The sequence below is a fragment of the Cicer arietinum genome, chromosome 5, assembly GCF_000331145.2.
Source record: "Cicer arietinum cultivar CDC Frontier isolate Library 1 chromosome 5, Cicar.CDCFrontier_v2.0, whole genome shotgun sequence".
NCBI lineage: Eukaryota > Viridiplantae > Streptophyta > Magnoliopsida > Fabales > Fabaceae > Cicer > Cicer arietinum.
This window is the reverse complement of record NC_021164.2, coordinates 6121724-6147543: the sequence shown is the minus strand read 5'-3', so window position 1 is coordinate 6147543 and position 25820 is coordinate 6121724. Positions and strand designations below refer to the sequence as shown.

The following is a 25820-nucleotide window of genomic DNA, read 5'->3' as shown; positions in this document are numbered from 1 at the left end:
ACGGTCTTTAAAATTTTGAATGATTTTTATTTGGGAGTTCGGGCGTGTGGGAGCAACAATAGATCAAAGGCTCTGGATATTTTCACATCACATCTTAACACAAAATTTCAAGACATTAGGTATATGGATCATTACTCTTATATATCTAAGATTTAAATCATTCTTAATCAATATAAAAATTAACAACTTACATTTGAACGTAACAATTGTTAAACACGAATCTAAGGTAAATCACTATCTTTAGAATTCGCTCATATATATACTCACATGTTAACTTTCACCCAAATTAGTGCATAGATATCGCACTATGATCAATAAAGTCGTCCTTGAGATTTTGGGTGAACAAGAACAAAAAAGACAAGTTCGCCAAGAACTGCACGGATCATTATATCAGTGAGTTGGTCGACACTTTTAATGTAGGGAACCTTGATCATGCCAGTGTTAAGGCTATATCCATATCCATGATGTAGTTTATCTCTTTGCTACTTCATTTTGGCAATCATAATCTTTATGCATTCTTATCCGTGTCATTTTTTCTATGTTATTTAAATTGTATTTGTTGGTATGACTTGAATTAGAAATCGGAATTTTCTATTTCCCCACATTTGACAAATAAAATGATTGTATCTAATTGTAATTGGTATGTTTGAATTAGGTAAAGTCAGAATTTGGGAGAGAAATTATCAAACTTCTGTACTTTGATTGAAGAGAAGGTGAATACTACGGTGGACCACTTTATAAAAAAGTGAGATTCGTTAATTTATACTTTTGAGAAATTTTGTTGATTGTCCCTAGAGTTTTAAATGAATTTTAAACACTAATCCACGAGGGACCACTTACTAAGGTGGTCTGATCCACCTTAGAATTTGTCGAGAAGAGAAATAGCAAATATATATTAGTAAAAAAGAAACATAGGTTCGTTTTCACTAGAGAATATTTTCAATTTTCGTTTTTTTTTTAATTTTTGTTAATTTACTTATTAAAAAGATAAGATACTTTTGAAATGAACAATTGTCTGAATTAGGTAAAGTCAGAAGTTGGGAGATAAATTATCAAACTTCTCTACTTTGATTGAAGAGAATGCGAATACTACGGTGGACCACTTTATAAAAAAGTGAGATTCGTTAATTTATACTTCTGAGAAATTTCATTGATCGTCTCTAGAGTTTTAAATGAATTTTAAACACTAATCCACGAGGGACCACTTACTAAGGTGGTCTGAACCACCTTAGAATTTGTCGAGAAGAGAAATAGCAAATAAATATTAGTAAAAAAGAAACATAGGTTCGCTTCCACCGGAGAATATTTTCAATTTTAGTTTTTTTAAATTTTTGTTAATTTACTTATTAAAGAGATAAGATACTTTTAAAATGAACAATTGTTTGTATTTTTTAAAATAATAAAAATTGTTAAATATTATTTTAATAAATGTCTCTTCATTAACTAGCATTTCATAATCTCGATGTAATAATAATTCACTTCAAGAATCTTTTATTTAAAATAAAACACATTTTAAAAATGACTATAAAAAATATTTTCACAAACTAAATTAAATGCTCGTGTTATGGTGTGAATGAAGAAAAAAGAGGTAAAAGTAATCAATCATTTTTTGCTTTTTCATTACACGTGTTTTCTTCTACCACTAGTTTTTAAAAATGGAATGCACGTTGGTGGTTCACCCATTAATTTTGGGTGGGTCTTTGGATGAATTGCAAAATATTTTTTGGGTGTTTCTTCTTCTACTATTTAATGCTCTTAAATATATAAAAATATATTTTTGAATTGATTAATTCAAACATATAAAATAAATCTTTGAATTAGTCAATAAAAATAAAATTTGAAGATTTTTTAGAAGACTTAGAATGAAAAAACATCTTTCATATTTTTTATTTTATATTTTACACAACACAAAGCTTCGGTTGTACAAATAGAGTTTGCATGTTTTTGGACAACAACAATACAAATCAAAGTATGTGATGTTTAGAAATAAAACCTTTTTTTAAATAAAACAAACAATTAAAAATTATTTTACGAATAACTCATTATTTTAGTTCTCGAAAGAGTAATGCATAATAACCTTCAAAAAATGAAATATTAAAAAATAAACTCTACAAATATGTTTTATGTCACATCGATCGCTACTGTTACCATGTTAAACAAACTTACTTGGCAGTTGGTACCTTAAATGCCACACATGCACCACATCACCAATTAGGATCACGTATTAGGATCACATTATCTCTACTTTTTCCCTTGTCACCCTCTTCTTCACTCTCTATTCCAGTCCTGCATGCCCCTTTCCATTGCTTATTTTGGAATCTGGTTAACGTTTTGCATCTTTTACCTTAACCTACTCTTAGATGTATATATGACTTGAGTTAAACGATAATGACATGTTAAATTAAAAACCCAAACTTGACCCTTTCTCCTGTGGCAATACAAGCATTTGGCAGGACACAATAATTTGAGTATTTCTTCTCCTACCTCTGAAGTTTTCAAATACACAAAAATATACGTCTGGATTGATCACTCCAGACGTATAAAATACAACTCCCAATTTGAACAAAACTTATGAGCTTTTAAGAAGACTTGTGAGGGAGAAAAATAGTTTTCAAACAATTTTGCTCCTTGTGATAGATAAAGCAATCCAAGTTTGGGTCCCAATAGACAACAACAAGGAGAAAAATGATTTAAGACAAAAACGTAAAAATAAATTATTTAAATATCTCAAAAACTTACTTCTAGTAGTCCTTTTAGTTCCTAATGTCAACTAAGTCATTTCTCAATGAGTTAAAATTTTGAAAATTAGTTGGTCTGAATTTAGATTCATGCTTGGTGGCTGAATCTTCTTGGCTTAGTGCTGTTCTATATATTATTTTGGCAATTGGATAACTGATGCTTGCAACATAAATTTGTGATCATATTATTGAATTTATTAGTCAAAATCATACCTTTATGAATAAGATTACCACATAACTCATTAAACTTCACAATTGATCGGTTTTCGTTATTTGTTATTAGATTTGATTTGATAGAAACCAAAAATGATGATAAACTTTTATCTAAACATGATATGAACTGAAATATCATTTGTACACTTTAAATAAATAAAAAAATCAATTATCTAGTTGGCAATGTACATGCCTATATCTAATCATACATAATATGCAGTCATGATGGACTAAATAATGTTTACAATACATAGGTACATTGACGGCTGAAAAAATTTATATTTCTTCACTCATATCAACGGAATATTGAAGTTCAAGGATCTTAACAAATGGCAGTGAAAACGTATTATTTTCTTCCATGAAAGGAAGTAACTTTCCTGAATATAAGCTTTTAATGATCCAGCTAGAAGGCTGCAAAAAAAAATCAATGGACTTCAGAAATAAACACACAATCACGTATAGAGAAGAATCATACAATCTGTTGATACACACGAATATTGAGATTCTGAAAACTATCAAGAGAAGAGAACTAATTTTACTGAAGTGAAAGTAACTTTTGTCCCTGACTATACTTGCAAGTTGGTTCCATAATTTTTTTGTAGATACCTTAAATATACACATAAAAATCAGGTTGAGGTATTGTAGTTGCACTTGGTAGTGGTTTAATGGTTGAGGGGAAAGAAAAAAGAGATTTGTTATTATAGTACGAAGGAACTAACATACAACTAGCTCCGAATATACAGTGTTGTTGCTTTTGTATTTTTAGAATTTAAATAAAAGTAAAAAAATGATTAAAAGCAAAATTCAATCCAACAATTGTAATGTCTTTATTGTTTTTTGTAAAATGATCTGTCGTAATATTTAGCTTTTTCCAATAAAAAAATTATAGAAGTGAGTTTTTGGGAATTGCTTGAAAGTTTCTACCATTTGAGCAAAATATTAATGCGTTGTTTAAATCTATTTGATACTAGGTATGCAACCCAAAATAGTTTCCTTAAAGTTTCTTCGGATATGCTCTAAAATTTAAAATATGAAAGCACTGCTTACCACAATAGGAATATCCAGCTCCAAAGCACAGGACTTCAGGTGACGTGATATCGAAGCCTTCTCTTCAACTACAATGGCTCCCACCAAACTCCTTTCTTCATTGATGCTCCGAACTAACCATTGAAGAGTTTTGAACGTCCGTCCATCTCCATGCTACACAACACACACACACACAAAAAAGGAATATAATAAAGTCTGATTAGTCATAATAAAGATAACACTAAAGTCTGATTAGTAAAATCAATACTAGTATTTTATTTTTTAATCATCATAATTTAAAAAGTCAAACACAATTAAAAAAAATGTAACGCGTGGAAATTTTACTACATAAACACATTAAGGGAAAATTCAAGGATGGCTGAAGAAAAACAAAGGATGAAAAAAAGATCTTACCTTGATGATACATGCGAATTTAGTGCAGAAACTATGCTTCCCGTGAAGCATAATGCCTACTCTATCAAAAATATGATTTTGGATTCTGTGATGAACTGCCATTCCAATCCTTGTCCATTTCATGTCATTTCGATTTGGAAGAATCATGTATCTAAGATAAAGAAACCAGAATCATGAAACAAATGAAAGGGGGTTTGAAGATCTGCTTGATGACAAGTATCACTAAAATATGATGAAAAGACGTTAAATACTTCCATATAGATTGAAGAAACAAGGTAACAGAAAATATATGCATTAACAAAAACCAATCCTTTGCATCAGCTATGCCATTGTAAAATAACATTAGACGAGGTTTGATTAGAAACAAAGTACTATACACTATTAACTTAAACAACAAAATGAGAATGATTGCAAAGAAGTCAAACTTCGAAAGTGTATATTTAGAGACTGGCTAATTGTATATGCACACATAACAAGTTAATGCAATTTCAACCAATGAATGTCCAACAGGTATGGTCAAAGACAATCTATTACAGACAAAGGAAAATAAAACAATGGGGGAGAGGATAAGTTATCGCTTTGAACAGGAAAAAAAAGCCAAATGAGAACAATGAAGGAGGCTCAGAAATGGAAGTTCCCCATCAAGAGAGGTCATCTGTGATCCATGGATATGTTTATAAGTCTATAACTGTATGCACTTTTTAATTTGGACCCCTTAAAATAAACAATTTCCTCTCCAAGCTCTTTGGATTTCTTACATTTTCTATCATTTTCTCATAACCTCTATGTGTAACAAATACCATCGGCTAGGAATATCAAAATAATTTCAAATTATGATCTAAATTGTAAAAATACTGCTTGGATTAATCTTTGTTTCACAATGAACTATGATTCTACATGGGAAGAGCACGGTACACAAGTTGTAAGAAAAAAAATGTCAATTTATTGAGAAGCGAGAACACAACTTACTTTTCAGGTGGCAAAATAGTTCCAGATGCAAGACAATCAGTTAGCCAGTCAACTTTTAGTATTGAGGCTCCAACAGCACAGCCATACAAGAATTTGATTGTTTTGAGCTGAAGAAAAGAACAGATACCATTATATTTGAGTTAAAAATGCAATCCTTATATGAAAGAAACATAATAACTGCTAGTGCTGCACAATTTGCCTGTTAGTAATTCCAAAAAAATTAAAATTGTGAGCCTTGCATAAAATCTTGAGTCTTAGAAGTGTTTATGAGACGTTGAATTTATGCAAGATGATTAAGTGATAAGTTGTTCAAATTAATTAATATACTTTAGTACAGCTAGTGTTTACTGCTTTGATTGATTGCAACAAAGTATTTACTTTGGGTATCTAACAACCAGGTTTTCATTCATGAAAAGCATCCAATCGCTAAAGTTATAAGCATTGTTCTTCATCCTACTTTAACACTTGACAGAAATAAGCCTTTGGGTCAAATGTTTCTTTGAAATTTATTCAAAACTGAGCTTCACCACCAATGATAAGACATAGAGACTACTGAGACTAATCAAAGACAAAATGAAAGTTGAACGAATAAGTAATAACCACAGCATATGCTTCTTCAAAACACCAGTTGACAGATGTATCACATATTAACTGTGGCACTACCTACAAAGTGATTTGAGGATCTTACTCGCAAGTTTGGAATAATAGATATCTACTCACTAGTCTGAGAGGGAGTGTTGGGTTTGGAATAATAGATATCTACTCACTAGTCTGAGAGGGAGGGTTGGGTGTTACTGTAAATAGTATATTATTGTCGGGAGAATATTTCTATACAGATTTACTACTTCATTCTCCTTCATTGAGACATTTTTCTCAGCTATACTCCTAAAATAGCATAAGCCTGTAATGTGTAAACTATCTATGTACAAATCATCAAGTAAACATAAAACGAGTATTTCTTTCAACTCTTTAGTATTTAATTGGGGACATGTATGATAAAAAATACATACTACTTTGGTCTTTAATATAAGCAAAAGTATGTTCAAAGAAAGTTGATGTATCTAGTTCAAAATTTAGGTTAGATACTTCAATTTTCTTTGATCTACTTTTGCTTATGTTTGAGACCAGAGGGAGTATTACGTAAGATAGGAGTAAACTATAAACAAGTAACTAATTGTTAATTTACTGCAAAATTTCCAATACTGCGAGACACGCTATTTGATGTTTTGATTGATTGTAAATATCCATGTTTGTTCGTTGATACAATGAAGCTTTTCTAATTATTTCAGTTGATATTTTCAGAGATATAAACCCAATTTAAGTGACTGATTTCTTTGGTTTGAAAATCAAATTCACTCAACCACCCAACCCAAACCATTTTTCTGGGTCGATCTAGGTTGGTTTTACCGGTTTAGTTGGTTTTACCCAACCCATGAACACTCCTATTAGAAGTTACTTATTAATGGTATATCAATGACACAGGGAGAAAAACATATACTTTGTTAATCATCAAGTATTTTGAAAGTTGAATTTAAGGAATTATGCAGACCATACCTGCTGAGAATTGCAATTTAATTGCTTATACGAATCCCCAGCGGCAAAAAGTCAGATGTAATGAATCAACAAAAATAAAGAGAGAAGACAAGAAAAAGCAAAGAGATAGACAGAAAAACAATTATCAGAGCTTTACGCATAAGTTTTAAGAAAAATTACAAAAGGGTATGTTGATCATGAGAACATACCTTTCTGTTACATAGAATAATAGGAAGTTGCAAGCAAGATAGGTTTGAACTTCTTTTGCTCTTTGAATTTGGTGGAGAGGGAATATCATAAAGAATCACCCCACCAGAACTCCTTATAAGTGCCTCCAGGTTCCTTTCTTTCTGGCTAGATAATCCAGTGAGGAGGAACTCGGTACCTCGAAATATGAATTCATTCACTACACCTTTGCAATGATTTGTCAAAGAATGTTTCATACGAGGTGCAGAAGCAGTCGACGACTTTGAAATTCGTTGCCTTTTTGCTCTAATAGACGAACCTACATTATTGCAGCGAAAAACAATTAATTTCTACAACACAATTTCTAAAACTGAAAGATACATTGCACGAACAGAACTAAATACATACATCTTTTATGCGAAGATTCCAACTTTGACAAATTCCTTTTCTGAGGAAGCTCCTCCACTTTATCTGAGAAATGTACTTGCTTTCTGACTCTAACATGTCCACCAAGGAATTTGTTGCCCTTGACTTGTACCTTATTAAGGTTATTGTTCTGTTGATGCTGAACAACAGTTTCCGGTACTACATATTGCTCTATATTTTTCTCTATACAATAATTATTTACATCAGTTTTAGGTCCCACCAAGCGGTGGCGTGTCCTATGGTTTAGATTAATAGGTGAGCTCCTCCCATGTGTCAGTTCTGAGGCTTTTAACTCATTACTCTTGTCATCGGTAATTTGTATAATTGACTTTTGATCAATCAAATGTTGATGATTCACTTCAATTTTGTTTTCATCGGCGGCCTTTGATGGAGAGGGAGACTCTGAAACCCTTGTGCCCAAAGATGCAGCATCAATTCCACCAATACTCTGATTAGTTGAAAGTGGTGTCAAATTACAGTTTTGGTTAACATCTTGGTTTGGTAAAATCATGCTATAAGTCTTAAGATATGTATGCTCAACCCTGGTTAACTTCTCAGACATTTGTTCAACCATCTCTGATGTAGTAATTGGGATATCTTTCCCATCTAGTATAGCCATGATTTTCTCATCTCTACATTCCAATGTTGTATTCTTATCTGAGATCCTTTGACAATTGTTCACCTCAAAGTCAGAGACTAAAGGGGTAAAATACTCGGTATCATTGTCTTTGTCAATAAGACTTTTGTAATTGTCATGTTCTGAAGCAATGCTACATGGAACAACTGAACAAAGAGGATCAATCAGCGATAGACTAGAACATCTGACCATATCTTGAGAATGCAATACACCCTCATCGGGTTTATTGTGAGAACCTTCACAAGGCATACTTAGCTGAGAACTAATGGTACGTTTGGGGTCATGTTTCAACACACATGAGCTCTCATCTGGAACAATATCTACAGATTCTGTAAGAAAGCTTGTCTCGTTGACACGCTTGGGATCATGTTTCAGCATATGTGAGTTGTCATCTGGAACAATATCTGCAGATTCTGTAAGAAAGCTTGTCTCTCTGACACACTTGGGATCATGTTCTGGCACACGAGAGTTGTCATCTGGAACAATATCTGCAGATTCTGTAAGAAAGCTTGTCTCTCTGACAAGACACTTTGGCATCCATTTTGCATTGTTCTTGTTCAATGAAGATGAATCTAATTCCTTTCAAGAGGGAGACATAAATTAAAACCAACCAAGAGTATGAGCAGAGTATGAAGATGCTGAAATCCATGATATAGAATATACAAATGCAAGACAAAGATAAATAGTCTGAAAAGGGAATGCAAATTAAATTGAAAATTGAACACAATCCAGTGATTGAAATGTAGGGACAGTGTGCAGGAATCAAAAAAGGACTTGTTGGCCAGGCTCTTGGGAAAAAAAGTTAATTTGATGGATATTTGCCCCAACCAAAATAAGAAGTTCATCTATCATATATGAAAATTTAGCATTTCTGCACAAACAAACAAGCAATTGATAAAGGATCAAGGTATTTTTTTAAACTGGGCATTTAGTCATTTAGGCTCTGTTTAGATATTTTAAAATGAGCAGAATGGAATGAAATGGAAGAGAATGGAGTGGAGTTGAAAGGAGCAGAGCGGAATGGAACAGAATATCCATTCCATTGTTTGGTTATTTGATGATGGAATGAATATAAAAGGTAGGATTCCATCTCATACACCCCAAATTGGCGGGGAAGAAAATGATAGAATGGATTCCACCATGTCCCACTCCATTCCACTCATTATTTTTAAATCCAAAATTAGTATCTCTAATATTCCACCAACACAAACGAAAATCATTAACAGCTTGAAAAACAGTTTGATTGTATATGAAAAACGGTATACGAAAAGATAATGACAATTAGTATGACTAAGAGAAGCAAAAGATGAGGAAAAGAGAAGAAAACACCAACCTTACATGTCCAACCCCCTAACCAGCGGCTTCTAAATCTTTCTGGAGCTGGGTAAGTTGCCCAGTTCTCATTTTTCTCATTTCCTGAATAATTTAACATCAGAAATTACATAAGCATTAACAACTAAGGACAAGACGACATAACAAAGCCGGGAGAGTTCTTAAAACTCACCGAAATTTTCAGGAGTGTCAAAAAGTGAAGAGTTAGCACCATTTTGTGGCTTGATTGAAGTAAGATCAGCCATTTCCGAACCATCTGTCTGGAAAGTGGAAAGTAATGTAGCATAAATTACTTTAAGGCCAAAAATGAAAGAAAAATCCAGTAACATTGGTGAGATGCTCAATGCTGATCAGAAAGAACTCATTAAGATAGACAAATAAAAAGAACGAGAATACTTGAAGTGTTAGCTCAGTAGTAAGAGCTTAGCCTTGTAACCTCAAGGTACCGAGTTCAAATCCCACAAGGGCAGTTGTAAAATGGTCATTAGTGTCACTTTGATTAATAAAAAATTTCCCTTCCCCAATTTTTTTTTTTTAAAATCACTTGCAAAGCCTATGTTGAAGAAATACAAGTATAAAAATCATTCATATATCTTCACCTAAAAGAATCAAAGCCTTACACTGCACAGTAGTCTGGAAATCTATAATTGTGAACGTCAGCATTCTGATCAAAAGTTGAATGTCAACATCACACTGGTGGGCTTGTGCAATTCACACTTCAAGCCCAAAGGAATATTTGTGAGGCGGAGTTAAGAGTATAAAAGAATAAGACCGTTCATATACCTTTACTTAACAGCTTAAGCTTTAAAGCTAGTTGGTTTATAACTAGCTAAATACACAGATGTTTCTCTAAACAGGTGGAACAGAAAAAGACAAGGTGAAGGAAGTAGCTTACCTTTTTGAGGGCTAAATCATTGGTAATACTCTCTTTGTATTGATGAGTTGTAGGAAGATCATTCACAAAAAGTTTTGGAGTGTCTGCACCCAAATCACATGTCACCCTCTCACCACACAAATAATGTGGAGGTGACTCTAAATTTTGCTGCACTTCCATCTTCGCGTCGACGTCTAACTTCTTTTGTTCAAACTTTTCACCAAATTTGGCAAGCTGAGAAATAAGCTCTTTATCATTATGTTTATTATTGCCTCCAATATAACTTTCATCACGGGACACACATTTTGCATGAAATATAGCTGAATTGGAAAGATGTCCTTCAAAGTAAAACCCAATAGGTAAGCCTATATCTTCATAGGCATCTTCCATAAGGAAATCATTTAAATCAGAAAGAGAATCACTACAGTCAGATTCCACGGATGATGAAAGAAAGATATCTTCTAACCCCTCAAGACGTGCCTGCTTCACACGAAGTGCAATTTCAAGTACAACTTCTGTATTCAATGTTTCTGATACTGACTCCGTCTTTACTAAATCATGTATGACCAGTGCCTCAGATGCTGCAATAGAAAGTTCAACTGCATCACTGATATCATCACTTTTGAAACATTTGACCTTGGGTTTTTCTTTCTGTTGTCCCACAGAACCAATTGTATCCATGGGAGATTTTAAAGAATCTTTTTTCGTTGTTTCAGAAACGAATGCAGCCAACACATCTTGTTCACAAGCACGATCGCCCATCATGGAATGCATGTTCTCTCTAAAATCAACGGAAGTTTGAGCAGGTTGCAATGAAAAAGCTTTACTAGGAGCAACTGCATGAGATTGATTCCAATCTTGAGTTGGGCAAAAGAGTGAATCGACGTCTGAAGAAAGATGCAGACTAAACTGAAACACCTGTTTCAGTGAAATATAAATAGATCAAGCAAATCCTTGGTCATAAAACTGTATCAATGTACAAGTTAAATGCTAGTATAGTTCATTGGGCAAAGAAACACCTAAAATAGAGAAATTGACAAAAAGCACAAAGTAATTTTCTAAATGTAGTTAATGCAAGTTTCTTCATAGTTTCAAGTTCATACCTATTACAAGTGATCAGTCCATAGACAACAATTTTTCAGGTAATCAGTTAGCTTCTGGAAAATATTTTAAAATTAAAATAACTTGTTTCAGTAAATAATACTATTGGAGGATAAACAGATTTGAAAAAAAGAAGTTAAACTGCAGTAAATAAATTGTGCTAACCAATTAAAAATAATTTCAAGGCTTCATTATTTAGTGAATAATCTTATATAACTGGTTCAGTAATTGACATCACAAGGTTACACTTAAACTTTTTATATGTTTGAAAATTTAATAACAGTATTTAAATCCGATAAGTTGAAAGAAAATTATAACAGAAGAAAGAAAAATAAATAAAACATCAAAGACATGTAAAATACATGTTTTTTGATGAAGACAAAGACAAAGGAAAGTGATCAAGTTGCAAGCTCAAAAAGAAGTCAAACATCAAAGACAACTATGGTCAAATATGCTAGAAGTTTTATAATGTAAAGGTACATGATGCAATCTAATATTCGTATATTTCAAATGCACATGAGAACCTTTCATTTTAGCATATGCATCAAAAGGATTTTCAAAAAGTAAAAATATATAAATAATGTTTGAAAATAATATTTTTGGCAAAATACATAAGTATATTCGAATACAGCATCCTATATTCGAATACAAAGCAAGTCAGAAGCAAAAATCTCAAAGTTGTATTCGACTACGACTATGTTAGTCGAATACAAAGTAAGTCAGTGGCAAATTTTCACTAATCTGTATTCGACTACACACATGTGCATTCGAATACAAGGTGTAACTTTTGAATATTTTTGAACGTTACAAAGAGGTGTATTCGAATACACACATCCTGTATTCGAATACAACTGGAAGCAATACAATTTTTCAGATCTGGAATGGCTCCAAATCATTGTATTCTTTCATCAAACCTCTTGGATCAATGGCCACGAATCTGAAGAGATGTTTATGGAGTATAAATACCCCATAACTTCAGATCAATCCTACCACCAATCCTACAACCAAACCTTGAAACAAAGTAATTTTCTAAATGTAGTTAATGCACAAAGTAATTTTCTAAATGCTGTATCAATGCACAAAGTAATTTTCTAAATGTAGTTAATGCACAAAGTAATTTTCTAAATGCTGTATCAATGCACAAAGTAATTTTCTAAATGTAGTTAATGCAAGTTTCTTCATAGTTTCAAGTTCATACCCATTACAAGTGATCAGTCCATAGACAACAATTTTTCAGGTAATCACTTAGCTTCTGGAAAATATTTTAAAATTAAAATAACTTGTTTCGGTAAATAATACTATTGGAAGATAAACAGATTTGAAAAAAAGTAGAAGTTAAACTGCAGTAAATAAATTGTGCTAACCAATTAAAAATAATTTCAAGGCTTCATTATTTAGTGAATAATCTTATGTAACTGGTTCAAGTATTGACATCACAAGGTTACACTTAAACTTTTTATATGTTTGAAAACTTAATATCAGTATTTAAATCCGATAAGTTGAAAGAAAATTATAACAGAAGAAAGAAAAATAAATAAAACATACATTTCCAGGAGATGGAGCAACACTAAGAGATGAACTATCGCTTCCAGATAAGAATAAATGGCAACTCCTGTATCCACCTTCTTCCCTTGATAATACATTAAAGCCTTTGACATCAATACCATTTTTGGAAGAAATTGCCAAATCCTTGATCATTTCAATGAAAAGAAGGTATTAGCAAAAAATGTGACTAATATAACAATCCCAGGGGACTATCAGAATTGAACGATAAACTAAAATGTAACGGGTGTAAATCGAATAGAATTAAATACAAACATGCCATGATTTTAAATATTAAGTGAAAAAAAAGCCGTACTGTACTATTTGCAATCCATTAGCCTGACTGAACCGGTACTATATCCATTTAAAGACATATTACATTTGCTAAAGAATAATTTAGAATTTAAAAATATGAAATCAATCATCAACACTCATACTCTAAACAAAAACAAGCTTTAAAATAAAAACATTTCAAAGCAACATGTTAACACAGAAGAAAACAGGACAGTAACTTTAGAATCAAGCAAGACTTGGAAACAGGCTACAGGTTCAATCCTCCACCATACAACACTGTTCCATTTCCTTCTTCAGCATATCCAAACAAATTAAAATACTAATGAAGTAAACTTGAAAAGAGAAATTCCAACCTTTTCTGCTTGGTTGGAAGGAGCTTGAGATTCCTTTACATATTCATCAAACCCATCTGTTCTAAGATTCTGAAGCCAACTTGGTACCCAAGCTACATCCTGCAACAATACGTTCATGTGTCACATAGCTTTTCAAACTGAAGATTTAAAAATCTAAACCGAAGAAACAGTCTTTGATACAACATCATTAAAAATAAACTAAATTGGTGATTCATTATGAAGAATGAAATATTAAAAGAATCTTACAATAATTATATTCTTTGAACAATAGCTTCTAGTATAAGTCAAAATTAGCTTCTGCATCTCCAAAGTAACTTAAGAAGCTCTCTCACTCAACTTCCCAGAAGCATCTACAAACTTATAATAACTTTTCCACAGGTAAAGAATCCTAAACTTATTTTAAATTATAAATATCTATAACCTACATAGAAACTAATTAAAACCAAATCTAAGTCTTTTTACCCTCTCACTTTCACAGCTTCAAAATTAGGTTCCAATCTGCAAAATTGCAAGAAACTGCTGCCAAACGTGGCCTATACACCAATATTGTAGGTTTTGGAATGATTCCATATTGCAATCGAAATTCAATAGTATAATTTTTAATATTTAAACAGTTGAGCTCACATTTCATACAAAACAAAAAACCGTGAAATGAAATAGAATAGAAAAACCACTAAAAATCTAAAAAATATAATCTCTCCGTCTAGATCCTAAATCACATTGAAACTCGTAATAATTCAGAAAAATCAAAGTATAAATAAATAAAATATATAATTTATCGGTGAAGATAAAAGAATAAAGATTGAAGGGAAAAAATAGAAGAAACTTAACCTCGGAGAAATTAGGAGGACGAAGGGTTTGTGTGGCCATGAAACCGAATCGAAGAAGTTCCCTTCGCTCAGCAGTATCACTATCCAACGGGAACAAGTTGTTGAAAATTGGCGCCAAATGAAATCAATCACGCGCTAATATGCGATGTGCCTGATTTAGGTCTTATATATTGTGTTTGAAAATACCCTATAATATGTTTGGTTTGAGAGAGAAATTGAAAGGAAAGTAAAAGGGAATAAATATAATAGAGAGTGAGGTAATATTTTAGATGTTTGGTAAGAGAGAAAGTGAAAGGAAAGAAATGTGATTATTTTTTATCTCTTATTTGATTAAATAAAAAGTGAGATAAAAGAAAGATATATGATTTGTTTATCAATGACAAATATTTATATTATGTTATTTTATGTATCAATAACAAGTAAATGTCTCATGTTTATTTTATAATTAAAATGACAAATATTTATCAAGTATTTTTTATGTATCAGTGTTAAATATATGTTTTGTGTTTTATTTGATGTATCAATGATAAATATTATTACTTTATAATATTGTAATATTTACTTTTTTTACAATTTTAACTTGATTAGAGGAGAGAGGGGAATAATAAAATAGAATAGAAGAAAACATAATAAAATAGCAAAAAAATGAAGCAGAACGAATTAGATAATTAAAAGATAAGGTGTGACATTTTTACTCTAATAATAGAAATGAGTGACAAAACTTTCTAATTTCTTTCTTTTCCTTTGTCACATGTTAAAGGGAGGAGGAACTAAAGTTTGAATTTATAGAGTAATTAAGGTTTGAATTTAATGTTGCAAAGAGAAAACCCTAACCCACAGAAGAATCAAGGCCTTGCACAAAAGAGATGACACTGTAACTTTTAATTTTTTTTTATTCTCTTTCACTTTTTCCTATTTCCACATAAAATATTTTTCTTCCAATTTTTTATTTCTTTATATTTCTGTTTCTCACTTCAAATTTATTTTCCCCAATTTTTTGTTAAAGCCTAAAGTTCCTTCTCCCTTTAAAATGTGATGATTTCCATTTAATTCAGAAAAAAATTGGATTTAGATATTTTGATTATATTGGATCTAATAAAATTGGTAATTCAATTTTTGTTTCTTTTTCATTTTTATGATTTGTTTTTGTTGGTAAATTGTAAGAGAAGTTATTTTTATGATTTTTTCCTGTTGATATAGTTTTATTAATTTTTTATTGGTAAATAAAATGATGAAGATTATTTTTTTTTTCTAATTAGACATCAAATTTAGACATTTTTATTCCACAATTTAATTTTTAACTTAATGATAATTTTACTTTTAATTTTAATTTTGAAAGTCGACTGTTACAAGTTTTAATTAAACAAATAATGAAAACACAATTAAACTTTAAATATTTGATAAAATATACAATCGATTTTCTTTCATTCTCATGTATTAAATATGACTTTTCGAGTCCTTCAAAAACACCACCAAACCAACTATATATGCATGACACCACCAATATAATTTTTAATATAATTCATTCTCTCTAACCTTGTATACATTAAATATATTAAATATGACTATTTGAGGCGTATTTTATATATTAAAAATACAAAATAATTGTTAATTCTAATGTATATTATATTTATGTATTATGTGTTTGTTATCTCAATAATTAATATTTTATAAAATTTTGTAACTGTTATATTTTTTTAATAAATTATTGTGGTTACTCCTTTGAACTTTTTTTCTTAGACAAATTTTTTATAATAAAGATAAATTATTTTTTTGTCTCTTATTTTATTTTCATCTTTTTTTTTTTTTTGTGTTTGCTATTTTCATATCTTTCATCTATTACCTATTAAAAAATTTGCCACCGTGATATTAAATGTTTGGAAACCTTTTTATATCGCCAACTAAATCTCATGTTACTCAAAGACTCATTGAGGCCTTTGTACCATTTCAAAAGAATAAAAAAATGTGATTTTAATTTTGTATTTCTAAAAATAATTTTTATGATAATTTATTTGAAAATAATAAAAGTTATTTGATCTCATTTAATATATATTAAATAAATAATTTTGATTTTCAATAATTTAAATATTTATTAATAGACATTTCAATGTAATAAAGATCACAATTATAAAAAAAATATATCTCTAAAAAATTATTTATATAATAAATTATTCAAAATAACTTTTTTTAAAATATTTTTTTGAAAATTTATCATCTAAAAATATTATAGCAAAAAAAATTAAAATTATTATTTATAATAAATTATTTAAATCAATTTTTAATTTGATATATTTTTTAAGTATGTTTAAAAAAGTTACTAGTTTAAACTAGGGGTGTTCAAAAAAACCAAAAACTGAACCAAATTGCCGAACCGAACCGAACTGGTTTTGAACTGAACTGGTTTAAGAACCGAACTGTTTTCGAACTGATTTTGTAAAACTAGAACTGAATCGAACCGGTTTTTCAATTCAAAAAACCGAACCGAACCGGTTTTTGTTAAAAAAACGAACCGAACCGGTTTTTATTTCAAAAAATTTGAACCGAATTTTTTTAGAAGTAATTAGGGGTAATTATGTAAATTTTGGCCTATATGAACAAAAAAATTAAGTTAAACTACTTCGGTTCGGTTTAAAATAATAAACCGGCTCACCACTTTTATAAATCAATTCGGCTCGGTTTTTTGAATTGGAAACCGGTTCGGTTCGGTTTTTCCAAACTGAAAACCAGTTCGGTTCAATTTTCAAACGGTTCTAGTTCAGAACTGAACTTTGCCCACCCCTAGTTTAAACGGGTATTGCTGGATTTTTCTAGTATGAAAGTCGTTTTTACTAATTTTTCACTTTATTCATTCACCCAAAGTGTTGCGAAGTTCTATTCTCACTTTAATCCGACTCAGGTTGGTTACAACGCTAGTTGATTCAATTCATTGGATGATTCAAATCTATATCTATATTTATATTTAACCATATATTACATATATATACAAAACATTTTCACCAAAATAATTCACATGTGACCCTGTCTCCACTAAAACTCTCCCTCAATTACTTATGAATTTCATTAATTATTGTCTCAATCCTTCTTCCTTTTATGAATTTCATTAATTATTTTAAAATAATAATAATAATAATACTTACCTTTTATAACATCATTAATATTACATAAATATAATAAGAAAAATAATTGATTGCAAATTTATAGTTTAATAATAATTTATCTTTTATCCAGAAAAGGAGAAATATTTTGTAAAAATTATTGTGTACAACTGCGAGAAATTATATACCATTACAATTATCATAAATTCATAAATAATCGACAAGTAATAATTATAAGAAAAAGATCCATCTGTAATATTTTCGGATAAAGATTGGAGTTGCCCGTAAGTATTTACCAAAATAAGTCAATTTTATTTTTAAAATATCCACATAGAAATATGCTATTAATGTAAGTAAAACTAATGCAACAATACATGTTTAAACCGATAACAAAGTGAATGAACAATAATTTTTATAAAGTTATCTTGTGATAGTTAAATGCATCCACAAATGATATAAATACTACTGACTTAAATAAAACTAACGTAACAGTGGTATTTATATCATTTGTGGGTGCATTTAATTCTCCACGAGGTAACTTTATAATTTTAATTTTTCAAGGCAAAAGAATCATGATGAATTCGAAACAAAAATAAATAGAAAACTGAGTTTTAATAAATGAAACTTACTAACCATATTCTTCTCCAATCTGAATTTTGCTCACGTCTCAAATAAATTCAAGGATATTTAAAGAAATTTTGATTTGACATATTACTAACAACTAGAATAGTTGAAATTAATAAGATATCAATTACAACCCAAAAAAAGTAATAAGTATTTGAACATGCACTTAAAAATTCTATTAGTAAACTCATAATCTACAATTGTATTAGCTTTGTAAACAATTAAAACCATTTTTGAGATAGATTTTTATAGGTGTCATTCAACCAACAATGTCTTGCCACATCGCATCAAATAACTATTAATATTTTTTATCCATTTATATCTAAATACCCGGTGTGAAAACTTCTAAAAAGATTTTTATTTAAAACTATAAAAATATGACAACACGAAAATAAATAAATGGCATAAAAATACAAAATCACCCCCAACACTCATTAATGTCTCATGGAATGAAGATTTCCTTTTAACGATAAGGAATACATTTTTTACTTTAATTTTCTTCAACCAAGCATTAAAATCAAACATACCCATTTCAATTTTTTTTGCTCTCTTATCTCACATATCTTCATTCAAGTTTTGTGCTACTTCAAGCTTCTTCGACACACCACATATAAATTTGTAATGTGACATTGTGTAACACCTAATTTTTTTAACATGAATGAAACAAAAATATCCACAATGCAAATGAAACTGAAATTTTTAATTCATAAATATCTAAATACTTATAAATTTAAAACAACTTTTAAGTGAGACTTAATTAAACTATGACTCTAATATAGACTTAAGACGTGATCCGATTCTGACTCATGACATTGAAGAACTGGTGATTAAATCCGGATACTCCTCAGACTTTCAATGTTTACCTGTTACCTGGAAAACATCACCCTCAACATAGTGAGCATAAAACTCAGTAACATAGATTTAATAAAAACAATTATTGATGTTTCCCAGCCATGCCGGTGTGCTAAGCATGAAAAATCCTCTCGGTAAACTATACTTCAAATTAATATAATACTATTTATTCATAAGCTATATTCAAATACCTCTTCTACTTATAGCCTCAAATCTTTCAAACACTTTAAGCCACTAGACGTGAGTAATCTAATGACTTAAACTCAATATATCAAGTAAGTCATAAAGACTACATTGGTTTCACCCAATGTCCTCTACTTGAATAACCTCTTTTGGTAAGATTGGACATAATTAAGTCCGTAAGTGGTGCCCCACTTACCCTCGCTTACCCCTTGCTTCCGTCTTATATAAGTGGAGAGTTCATCTAGCTAGAATGAATCCTATATATATATATAATAATAATAATAATAATAATAATAATAATAATAATAATAATAATAATAATAATAATAATAATAATAATAATAATAATAATAATAATAATAATATAGTATATATCTAATCATAACATAGGAGTAATCTCCATTCACACCATGGAACATACGCTTAACATATCAAACTTCTAGAAACGAGTGTTATATTTGAGCTTTCAAATGCAATTGGTTCCACGCACCAACGAGTTTCCTAGCTTAATATATAGATATTTAAGATAACTAATGCAGAGAAACTCATAATACAGAACAATCTACTTCATAAAATCATGAAAATTTGTAAATTTAATATAAAGGAATTAAACTTCCAGTGTATAACAAGGGTCACTGGACACTAGGAGATAAATTCAACTATCAAGTCTTGTTCAAAGTTTTGCATGCGATATATGGCGTTTGCTAATTTAATGAAACAAAACCAAACCCACAAACCACAAAAATTAAAAAATGGTAAACCCAAATCGGTTGTTTTGAGGAAAACAAATTGGAAAACAACAAAGAAAAAGCAAAAGTTCATAATAAATTAAACTAAACACACTTTCTGATGCACATGATCAGCTATTAGCTGCAAGTGCAGAGCATACTTAATTTGCAGAATGTAAAGAAAGATTTGATGAGAAAACATAATATAATTAACACATACTAACAAATACTTACAATGGTATCTGGTTTTGAAAAACTGAAAACAAAAATACAAGATTATGAAAATATAGGAGATACTCAAGAAACTCTCAAGATTTCTAACAGATGTTATCTTGTTGTATTCCACTCTGCCTTGAACTGAAGACAAGCCTTCCTTATATAGGGAAAGGGTCATGTTTGTACAACTTTGGTGTAGTGGAGGAAATGATGAGATTCTTTTTGCTTTCGGTGCCACGTTTGGTTTCTAGTGTATATGGCAGACAAGTGCCCGAAGCTTTTGCTTTTCAGAAAATATTCATTTTTTTTTTTGAAGTCTGGAATCAATTTTGGGCGAGGCCCGTTACATGATATACAAGACTATTTTTAAACTGATTTGAAAGGAAATTTGGGCTATGCCCATTACAACACTTTTTTTTAAGGGGCCAAGAATATTAGGCCGTTGCATTTATTTTAGGGGCGACAATATGCCGAAACAATCGTCTTCATTTTCATTTTCTATTTTAATAGTGTCTTCTGAAGCACTGTCTGAAGAATATTTTGATGATTGGGCCTTACTTTTGAGTAGTTGGGCCATGATTTCAAAGTATTCCTCCTCGGATTTTGCCGCTGCTAGTTGAGTTTGAGCAAATGATTTTTGGGCCAATAATTTAGTTGCCATTGGGTCTGGTTTCTTCATTCCTTGCCTTTGGAGCCATGCCGATACGGCTTGTTTTTTGATACTTGGTGGAATAGAGAATTTTGTCCACCATCTGACTTTGAATCTTCTGACGAGGATTGTTTGGGTTTCTTTTTGATTAATGTCAAAATACTAGGCTAATACCCATAGTAGAAAGAATTTTGTAGAGAATAGCATTAGAGGGTGAAAAATGTGTTCCCTGTCTGTTGGTTTGTAATGAGTTTTGTATAATTGGAAGCTTTCTTGGACTTTTGTTTTCAAGATATCTGGAATGGAGCCAAAGAATTTCCACCAATGAGCAAACTATTGAGGAATTTTGGAAGGTTCCATGGTGAGGTTAAAGAAAAATAACCAAGTATGGCTAAATTTTTTATTTTGAATGAGAAAAACATTGTACCAGGCTTGTTGATAGTCCTAGTAATTAAATGTCCTACAATGGTTTACTGTAGTTTTGAAATCAATCGGGAACTATTTTGGTGTGTAAAGGTTTGATCCCCATTCTGACGGTGGGATGATTTTGTGGATTTTGGCAGTTGAATAGGCTACTGGGCCTTCTTTTGGGTTGTCTTGAATTGTTACAGATCATGTACATTCAAGAATAGATTTATAGTAAGACTGGGGTTTTGATAAGTCATATGGTTTGAAAAACCAGCCTTTTGGAAAAATCTTTGAGATGACTAATTGAGGATTTCTATTATAGAAATGATCCTCGATTGTCCAAATATTTTGATAATCTGTTTTGACAAAATATTCGGATTTTGGTTTAAACAAAGTAATTTCAGAATCATTTAAAGTAATTTTTGAAGTTTCTCCTTGACAGAGTTTTGAAATTATTTTACAAGATGGTTCCTCTTGTAAAGATTTTGAAATAATTTTTTGAGAAGGGGTTTTTGAAGATTCTCCCCTTTCCTGTCCCGTAAAAGAAGGCAGTTGTATTTGGAGGGATTTAATCTCTTGTTGGAGTTGGTGGAGTTTTGCAATTTTTTGGAGTTGAAGGTTTTCTTCAATCGAGTCTTTTATCTTCTGGAAATTGTCAGGACCAGCTATTTGTTGGCTGGCAAACCATTTTTGGATTGGGTTTTGGGCTTCATTTTCTTCGACAACTTCTACCCAAGATCGGATGGGTTTTGCTGATGAGATATGTTTTGGGGTTTCTTGTGGTTGGTCCTTCTGGACCTCAATTCTTTTGGATTTTCTGGGCATCACTCAAGTCCTGTTTTGGAGAAATTCTCTGGTTAGAAAATTTGGAATTGAGTTTTGATCTCCTTTAATAAATTCAATTTCAAAATAAAAAATGCTAAGGATTGCTTGCCATCTGGCAAATATTTGTTTTGATGCAATGTTTTGAACATCTTTTTGTAAAATTTCTTTTGCAGATTTACAATAAATTCAAAGTAAAAAATTTTGGTTGAGTAAATCGCTTTGAAATTTTGTAATGCACATGACAATTGAAATAATTTCCTTTTTAATGGTAGAGTAATTCTTTTGGCAATCATTCCAATGTGCAGATGTAAATTGTACAATGCATTCTCTATAATTTGTTTTTTGTTTTAGAATACCCCCATACCCGATATCTGAAGCGTCTGTTTCAACAATTTTTTGGGCTAATGGGTCAGCTAGATGCAAACAATTTTTTGTTTGACTTGTTTTTTGATTGTTTGTACTACTTTTGTGTGTTCGTCACTCCATGCGGCATGTTTTTTCTTTAATCTACCGTGGAGAGGTTTTGGTATCCTATTAATATTAGGACAGAAATCTAATACATAGTTCAAGGATCCTAAAAACCTTTGTAATTATGTTTTCTTAAGGATTTTGTCAGGAAAATTTTCTGCGAAAGATAGGGATCTTTCAATAGCGGTAATAGTACCTCGAGAGATATAATGTCCTAGGAAACAAATTTTTGTTTGAAAAAGAGAAACTTTGGATTTTGAAACAATCAAACCATTTTTCTTAGTGATCATTAAAAATGTTCTAAGATGTTTGAAATGTTGTTCAATAGTTTCAGAGAATATTAAGACATCATCAATATAAACAATGCAAAATTTTGAGAATGGATTAAAAATTTCATTCATAATTCTTTGGAATTCTGAAGGAGCATTCTTTAATCCAAAGGGCATTACTGTCCACTCATATTGGCCAAAAGGGACAATGAACGCTGTTTTATAACGGTCTTTTGGATCAATTTGTATTTGCCAAAATCCTGATATCATGTCGAATTTTGAAAATACAGACGAGGAATGTAATTTTTGTAAGAGATCTTTTTTGTTTGGGATTGAGTATCGAATCCACTTTAAAGCTTTGGTTAAAGGTTTGTAGTTTATTACTAACCTAGGTGTACCTCTTTCTATTTCAGAATTTTTATTCACATAGAAGGCTGCACAACTCTAGGGGGATCTAGATTTTGTGATTAGACCTTTTTGTTCTAGGTCTTGAATTTCAGCTTTGCAATGTGTTTCAAGCTCGTAATTCATCTGAATGGGTCTAGCTTTTGTTGGGATTTGTTTATCAGAAAAGTCATTTTCGTATGGTAAATCTACCATATGTTGTTTTCTATCCCAAAAAGCATTTGGCATATCTGAGCAAATTTCATTTTCAATTCTTTTTTGGAGTTCTGAAATTTTTTGTTTTATGAAATTATTTTGTAATTGTTGTTCAGTTCTGAGGAAGGAAACATCTTGTTTTAGAAAATATAGATGTTTTTCTTTTCCTTGAATTAAACAATTTAATTCAGCTTTGTAAACAGAACAAGCTTTTAAAAGATTTAAATTCTTTGTTCTTGGTTTTTCAATAAAAGGGAAAACAATTTTGGCTTCTTTTGTTTTGCAAGAAATACTGTCATAATTGACTGAGTAGGGAGTTATCATGTTAATGAAAGGAGTTCCTAAAATGACCGTATGAGTACTACTTTCTAATAAAACAAAAGGAGTTTTGATTGAAACGTTACCATTTTTAATGGAAACTTCAGTTTTACTTTTTATAATCACGTTGGAGTTGTTAGCCGCAACAAGTTTTTCATTAGATTTTTGTAGAAATCTGTCTGGTACAATGCTACTTTTTAAGCAATTTAAATCTGCTCCAGTATCAAAAAGTGCAATTGTTTCAAATTTGAAATCTTCAGAAAAAACTAAATTGATTTTGATTAAATATTTTCTTGTTGTTATTGTTCTTAAAACGAACGAGAAATCCTCTGGGATTTCTTCTAAATTTTCAATTTTGTTAGAATATTCTTCATTTTCTCTTTCTTCTTCATCCTGTTCATGGTCAGAAGAGGTTTGATTTTGTGCCTAGGAAAGAAGATTTTGAAGAATGTTTGGATCAATTTCTTGTTTTTGTTTAAGAGTTTTTAACTCTTGTTTTACAATTTTAATCTCCTCTTGCAGAGATTGAATTGTGACATGGGCTTGTGACTTTGTTCTTTTTCCTAAGATATTTGTTAGGTCATAGGTGGTTTTAGGAAGTAATTTTGATGAGGATGTGGAAGGTTGACCTTGTTTTGATTCAAAAGCATTTAACAGTTTTCCTATTATTTCTTTTTGAAGTTTTGTATCTTCAACCTGTTTTATAATATCAAGAATTATTTCTTGATCCTTTGTTAAAACATTAATTGATTTTGTACTAGCTTCTGAATCGCCAAGAGAGTCAGAGGTTCCTCGTTCATCAAACTGTAGAGGTTTATCATTTTCTGATGAACCTATTTCAGAATCCGTGACAGTTTCTTCTTCAGAAGTTTCTAAAAGTATTGCCTCTATTTTTTGAATTATTTGTTCATCGATTTTTAATTCATGGAGTTTTTTATTTCTCTTGCAATATCTTGAGATGTGTCCTGTTTGGCCACAATTATAACACGTTATTTGTTTTGAAGTTTGAGGTTCGAACTTTTTTTGGAAAGGGTTTTTCTTGTAAAAATTAGGTTTTCTTTGATTGTAAGAATTTTGGGGTCTAGATTTTTTATAGAACTCAAGTCTGCCTGGTTTGGTGAAAAATTTTCTGTGAGGTTTTCTATAAGGTTTCGAACAAGATCCTTCACAGTCTTTCGAAATATTTGTCATGGGTATTTCAAATTGTTTACAAAAAGAACCTAGTTCTTGTCTAGTTCTTTTCATTTCCCATTTTAAATGATTTTGGAGTTTTAAATCTTGACAGATTTTCAAACCTTCCTTTTGAGTAAAGCTAACCAATTCCCCATAAGTTAAATGGTTATATGGAATTTGGTTTACCCCATAGACTTCTTTGATTTTGTTTCTAACCTTTTCTCCTAAAAGGGTTGGGAGTCCTGCAAGGAATTTCTCCTTCCAGAAAGGTTGGTTTGAGTCTTCTCTTAGCATAACTCTGGTTAGGAAAGTATTTTTGTAATATTGGAACTCAGAAAGTTTTTTACATCTAAGATTGGATAGGAGTTCTGCATTTTTATCTTGTAAGTGTGATGGATCACCTATGAAGTGCAAGCTAATTGTGTGTATTAGTGTTGCAACTGTATCAGGTATTGGGTTTCCTATTTCGTCGAGGATAGGAATTCCTTCCTCTGTGGTTTGAATTGCGTTCAAAATTTCTAGGTGTTGAGAGGGTGTGAGATGGTAATCCCACCATCCTTTGAGTTGGCCTGAGAATCCTGCTATTAGTAGTTCAGCTATGGCTTTGTCAGGTGTATTGGCTTGGGTTTTGTAAGCATTTGATGCAATTGTCATTTGTTGGAGGAGACTTAGGATGTTGTATTCAGACATACCATCTATGTTCCATTCATAGACAGTATTGGCATTGAATTTGGATTGAGAGAGGACATTAGGAATACCTAAGGCTTGTGCTGTGACCATGGCTAAAGGTTGACCCTTCTGCCATTGAAGTTTGCACAGGTTTTATGGTTCGTGTTCGGTTTCGGAAACTTGGTCTAAAGTCGTAACTGTTTTGTCAAAGGTATCTTTAGCTACCATTGGTGTGGAGGTAGAGGAATGTTCTATCCTACTGAGTTGTTCATGTA

At 31.0% G+C, this 25820-nt stretch overlaps 1 protein-coding gene across 3 annotated transcripts; it reads right to left on the bottom strand.

The window, feature by feature from the left end:
* Nucleotides 1-3045: 3045 nt before the first annotated feature.
* On the bottom strand, nucleotides 3046-14623 carry LOC101507052 (uncharacterized). 3 transcript variants are annotated; one of them, XM_012719724.3, is made up of 13 exons: nucleotides 14470-14596; nucleotides 13885-13988; nucleotides 13639-13737; nucleotides 12995-13138; nucleotides 10370-11266; nucleotides 9647-9734; nucleotides 9476-9558; nucleotides 7488-8721; nucleotides 7103-7398; nucleotides 5361-5467; nucleotides 4392-4542; nucleotides 3999-4151; nucleotides 3046-3362 (listed from the first exon to the last, which is right to left on the bottom strand). In XM_012719724.3, exons 2-13 carry the CDS (start codon nucleotides 13939-13941, stop codon nucleotides 3228-3230), a joined length of 3444 nt encoding a protein of 1147 aa, XP_012575178.1. In that variant the 5' UTR covers nucleotides 13942-13988; nucleotides 14470-14596; the 3' UTR covers nucleotides 3046-3227. The 3 variants fall into 3 exon arrangements, with proteins under 3 accessions (XP_012575178.1, XP_004514094.1, XP_012575179.1); XM_004514037.4 differs by lacking the exon at nucleotides 13885-13988 and having other exon boundaries at nucleotides 14470-14623; XM_012719725.3 differs by lacking the exons at nucleotides 13639-13737; nucleotides 13885-13988; nucleotides 14470-14596 and adding an exon at nucleotides 11452-11505 and having other exon boundaries at nucleotides 12995-13122.
* Nucleotides 14624-25820: the final 11197 nt, after the last annotated feature.

Bases quoted from the DNA above. Each gene is read 5' to 3' on its own strand.
- LOC101507052 (XM_012719724.3), bottom strand. From the start codon at position 13,941: ATGCAGAAGCTAATTTTGACTTATACTAGAAGCTATTGTTCAAAGAAT. The intron at 4,543-5,360 runs GTAAGTTGTGTT...TCTTTATCTTAG, and splicing joins ACTATTTTGCCACCTGAAAA to ATACATGATTCTTCCAAATC. The intron at 4,152-4,391 runs GTAAGATCTTTT...TGTGTTGTGTAG, and splicing joins AATTCGCATGTATCATCAAG to CATGGAGATGGACGGACGTT.